This window comes from Quercus suber, unplaced genomic scaffold, assembly GCF_002906115.3.
Source record: "Quercus suber isolate HL8 unplaced genomic scaffold, Cork oak 2.0 scaffold_823, whole genome shotgun sequence".
Taxonomy (NCBI): Eukaryota; Viridiplantae; Streptophyta; class Magnoliopsida; order Fagales; family Fagaceae; genus Quercus; species Quercus suber.
In genome coordinates, this window is record NW_027070253.1 from 37,735 (window position 1) to 43,499 (window position 5,765).

General features: G+C 34.6%; 1 protein-coding gene across 1 annotated transcript; it reads left to right on the forward strand.

Annotated features, from left to right (window-relative positions):
• The first annotated feature begins 1,327 nt into the window (after positions 1-1,327).
• On the forward strand, positions 1,328-3,619 carry LOC111985505 (growth-regulating factor 1). The gene is given in 6 exon segments (XM_024017156.2): positions 1,328-1,925; positions 2,078-2,467; positions 2,470-2,602; positions 2,732-3,032; positions 3,035-3,218; positions 3,330-3,619. Coding segments are annotated over 6 exon segments (1,203 nt in total). The 5' UTR covers positions 1,328-1,738; the 3' UTR covers positions 3,338-3,619.
• The last annotated feature ends 2,146 nt before the right edge of the window (positions 3,620-5,765 follow it).

A 5,765-nucleotide genomic window follows, 5' to 3' on the forward strand; every position in this document is an offset into this window, starting at 1 on the left:
TTCCTAATAGAGTGATACGTTGGCCATGAACTTATCACAACCATCCACTTTTTCCTGGACTTACGAGTGAACTAAAATATATGATACTAAGCAGAAACACTGACAAAGTTCTCATTTTAATGCTTTCCCAGCAATCATAAACAACTATAAAACCAAGAAAATTACAATTTCTTGGTTTTATGGTTGTATATGATTGCTGGGATAGCGTTAATCTTGGTTCAATCCTGCATTTACATACTGAACATGCATAAATGATCAGAATTTAATTACCGTGTACTTGAGAGCAAATCGTTCCACCAATTTTCTGGTGAGTACTTCTACTAAAAAATCAATAATGCCATTTAATTTCTATGCAATGTATTGTTGTGTCATAGTCTCATAGATCATGAAGATCCCATTAAAGAAGAGACAGTAACGGGAAAAAAAAGTTAGGTACGTAGGTTGAATGTGTAGATTATGTAGGCCACATGTTCAGAAAAATTAACTTTCTTTAACAAAACAAATTAGTATATATATATGGATGACATTCTGATCTTTAATCGGTGTTCTTTCTTTCCTGGACCAGGAATTATGGTGTAATTAATTATTATTATTATTTTATTTTTATTTTGTGGGTAAAATTACAATAAATTTAAGTTATTAAAAAAAAAATTATACATTGTTTTACAACTGTTGGTGGGCATAACGTGATATGAAAATTTTAAACTTACAACAATAATAATAATTTTTCTCTGTTTTCCTCTCTCTCCATGTTCTCAATTCTCATTCCTAATAATCCTAGCATGGGCAGATCAGTACTAGTAGATCGACACAGACACAGACACAGTCAAATCTCAAATCATCATATATATATATATATGGCTCATAGCTACTCCTTGATCGATGGATGATGCAGTGTCGTGGAGGAGGAGAGAGGAGATCAATGGATCATGTTATTGTTAACAGGTATTAAGAATTAAAAAAAAAAACATAAAACATAAACAGATGTAAAAAAGAAAAGGAAGTGTTTTTCTTTTATGATATCAGAAGCCAAAAAAAGGTCAAATAGTAAGTGGAGGAGTGAGGTAAAGGAACAGAAAAAAACTAAAAAGTAAAAGAGTTAGTAGCAGTAAAAGCTAAAACCGTACAACCTTGTCTCAGACAGACAGGCATTGGTTTCAGACACTAACTCTTACAGTCTTACATATAATAATAATAATGCCAATATTAATTATTTTCTCTTTTGTTTTTTTATTAAATAATCTTTGTAATGTTACTTTAGTTTATGGATTTCCGTAGAGATGTCAGAGACAGGAGCTGCCACACAGGCAGCTTAGGTGCAGAAGCAGAAGCAACAGAGAGGTGCAGTCATAATAGGAGCAGGCAGAGAGAGAGAGAGAGAGAAAGAGAGAGAAAGAGGTGTGGCATCAGCATGGCATGCAACACTGTAATCAGAACCATTAGTTTTATCTATGTACAGAAGATTCTGCAGCCCAATGGTCCCTGAAATAAATATACCTACTCTACTCCAATGTCCTCTACTACTGCTACTAGTAATGTAATAAGTAATACCCCCTCAGTCCAAACACATCTCTGATGCTTCTCCTATTTTTTCTCTGCTCCTGAACCTGGTCCTTTTTATTAATTTTTTTACAGCACCTGTGAACTCTGAAGGCAAGGGAAGAGGTTCTTTTCTTTTTCCTCTTTGAAAGTTCCTTTTTCTTTTTTTCTTTTTTTCTTTTTTCTTCTTCAACAAGAGATGAGTGCAAGAAACAGGTTTCCCTTCAGTGCATCTCAATGGCAAGAGCTTGAACACCAAGCTCTAATCTTCAAGTACATGGCTTCAGGCATCCCTATCCCACCTGATCTCCTCTATACTATCAAAAGAAGCTGCCTTGACTCTTCTGTCTCTTCAAAGTTCTTCCCTCACCAACCTCATCAACATGGTAAACCAACTACACTGTATATGTTTCTCAAAAAAAAAAAAATACACTATATATTCTTGGATATATTTTTATTTTCTTTCAGTTTTTTGAGTTGTTGAATGGCATTTTGTGGTATTGGTGACAAATTAATTAAGGTGGGGTTTTGAGTGCAGTTGGACTTGGATGGAATTGTTTGCAGATGGGCTTGGGGAGGAAGATAGACCCAGAGCCAGGGAGGTGCAGAAGAACAGATGGTAAAAAATGGAGGTGCTCAAAAGAGGCATTTCCAGATTCAAAGTACTGTGAGAGACACATGCACAGAGGGAAAAACCGTTCAAGAAAGCCTGTGGAAGTTTTGAAAACAACAACGACAACATCATCATCATCAACAACAACAACAAACCCATCAACTTCAACAATCTCATCAATCACCAAGAACCACTCCGCTGCACTAACTCCAACCACTCATTATCCTCATCCTTTTTCTTCACTCTCTTCAATGTCATCCTCAGATACCCATCACAGCCACCTTCACCATTCTTACTACACTAACAGTACCCTCCTCACCATCGCTTCCTTTATCATAATCCCACATCTTCTTCAAGGACTCCAGGTATTGGCTTGTCACCTCGTGACAACAATACCACCCCATTGCTTTTGGAGTCTAGCCCTTACTCCCAGACGAACACTGATTTCAGGTGTGTGTGTGTTACTGTCTTGAGAAAAAGTCGTTGTCTTGAATTAATAAGACTTTCAAAAACATATTTATTTATGGTACTTATTTATTAGTACCTTTATTTATGATTTTCTTGTTCTTTGGGAAGAAGAAACAGGTATATTTATGGGCTGAAAGAGGAGGTTGATGAGCATGCTTTCTTCTCAGAGCCATCTGGGACTATGAGAAGCTTATCCGGTCCATTATCCATGGATGACCCATGGCAACTCACACCACTGACAATGAGCACATCTTCTTCAAAACAAAGGAGCTGCTCTGGTTTACAAAACCAGAGTGACTACTCTTCTCACTTGCAGCTTCAAAGCCTTAGTGATTCCACCACAAAACAATCAGAAGAAGACCAGCATTTCTTTGTTCTGGGTAGTGATATCAAATTAATGGAGAAAGAACAACCCCAACCCAGAAGACCATTCACCATTTCTTTGATGAATGGCCCCCTAAAGAGAGAGATTCATGGGTTGATCAGTTGGATGATAAATCATCAAATAGCTCATCAGTTTCAACAACCCGCCTATCCATTTCCATTCCTAACTCCTCTCATCATGATTTCCCCATCTTCAGTTCCAGAACCCATAATGGTAATTGAATTTCAATAAACAACTTTTCTTTTATTAATACGAATTTGTTCATAACCCAGTTGTTTCAAACCTATTTTAATATAATATAACTCCACTTTGTTTGTTTTGCAGATGGTTGAGCTTTCAGTACTGATGAGTTTCTGAATCAAAAGCCAAAAATGTACTTATGTGGTGGGGGACATGGTTTTGTGTGAGGTCTAAGAACTGCTGGTCTTTTCTCTCTCTTTTTTTTTTTTTTTTTTTTTTCAGGAATGTGGTTGGGCTTGGTTATCTGTGTTTTAATTGTAGGATCCTATGTCTTTTGCCTTTTTAGTTCTGTTCCTTTCCACTTCACTTCACAAATAGTTTGAATGACTCAGCCAAATCTGTGTCTTATTACTAAGCTTAAATTTTTATTTGTATCTTCTGGGTTTTATTCAATGTTCTCTGTTTGTTTGCTGCAATTATGATAGAGGGGACATCCCAAAAAAAAATTATGATGGAGGGACCCAATGGCACCAAGATTTTCTACTTTGTCACTTCTGAGTTCATCCAAATTAATTGGTATAGACAGTCTCAACCACAGTACTCATCAAACTAAGGCAAATTTATTGACTACTCAGCATTATTTACATCCTTTATAATGGAACAAGACAATCAACGGAAGTTCTCTCTCACCCTACTTGTTTGGAGTATCTGCCTGATTTTATGATTTATTGACAATCTACCCTTCAACTCTCTCTCTCTCTCTCTCTCTCTGTTTTTTTTTCCTCAGCTCAATCTACCCTTCTACGATATTGCTTAAACACATTGATATTCTTCAGAAGCATTAAAAATTGAATACAAAGGCATAAATTAGCTCAATTCTTATTAATACTTATGCTGTCTTTGAGAGTCCCTATTCCCATTTTTTTGATCATTAAGCCTTGTTAACTTAGGCTGCTGTTGTGTTGCAGTGTTGGCTGCTTGTTTGTAAATTGCAATGTCTGCCTCTTTACAAGCCTAAGGTGCTTTGGAAGATGTGTTTTTTATGAGATTTCCATAAAAAAGAGGGGGGGGGGGGGGGTGGGGGCGGGGTTGCTAAAATAAACCAGAAAACACTTCAACGTCAATCTTTGCGTTATATATGTTATATACTTATATCACCCTCAGGTTTGCTAATCGCCCACACATGATTACACACCAAAAAATGAAAGAAAAGAAGCATCAAAATTTTATTTTTTTTAATATATTTTATTTAAATAGTTGACAACTCATTTTGCAATCCATATTTAACCTCACATAGAGGGTAAAAGAGAAATTTCATCTTGGAGATAAGCATCTTAATTGCGGCCATTAAATCCTTAATTTTGTTTTATCAAAATGATCTTGATATTGTAATAATTAAATTAACTAGTCATAAGCCTAAATCAGACCATTAGATTGAAAATTATCATCAAAGTAAGTTTTAATGAATGCATTATCACAAATTAAGTCTGACTATATGTGATTATAAACAATTAACATAATTTGATTGGCTAGAACTATAGCTTATAGTAAAGTTGCGTATACTTGATTAATTATTCAATGAGTAATTTGTGTAATTATCTTTTTAATTAGAGTAAATTTAAGATTAATTAATTCTGAAATGGAAGTAATTGGGGTTTATTAATATTAATTGAAAAGTAATTTGGGGTCTATTAATGTTATTTATGCTAAAAATATTTTCCAACAAATGACCTCTACTCACCCTTTCGTTAATATCTCTTATAATATTTTGAATTTGCGAGTGAGATTAATTTTGATAAAAACTACACATCTAGAGCTTCAATTTGAGCAAAAGAATGAGGCGCATCTGATCAGAATTAAGAATGGGTATATAACCCTGTCAATTTAATGGTTTGTATAACCCAGAGGTATAGTTAATGGATAGTTACGTACAACAACAAAAATCTGTGGGTTATTATATCATCATTTGTAACTCATAACTCTCTCAATTTCTTACATTTGTGTAACTCATAGCTACTCATCTTGATAATTGCACTATATGTAACAAACTATATTATGAATTCCAATTGTAACAAAAGTATTCTCACAAAGGTACGACATCAGTTTATATCTTTTGTCAACTTTTCCTCTTTCTTTCCTTTTTTCAATTTATTTAATCTTTCTCCATATTCGATCAATCTTCTTTTCATTTTTGAAGTTATTTTTCTATTTTATTGGACGAAGAATATAAATAGAAAGTAGTTAATCTTAACGTTTTTGTTGATATTGTTCTTCATATATAGAAAGTTACCGAGAAATTAAACAAACTCTGAAGTCAAGTAATAAAGAGAGACATGGAAACTGTGGGATTCTACTTCTCTAAGGGGAAACACTTTCTAGTTCCTTATAGGGTGTTTTTTTTTTTTTTTTTTTTTGGTTTCTAGTTAATTTGATGGAGGAGTTGGCAAAATCTTGGAGCTGACTTACGCTCTCAGATGTGAAGGTTCACACCTTAGCATTACAGAGGAGGATGCGGTGACTGATTTTGTTCTTGCTACAAAGTTTCTCACCAAGCGAGCTTTGAATATTGAGGCCATTGCA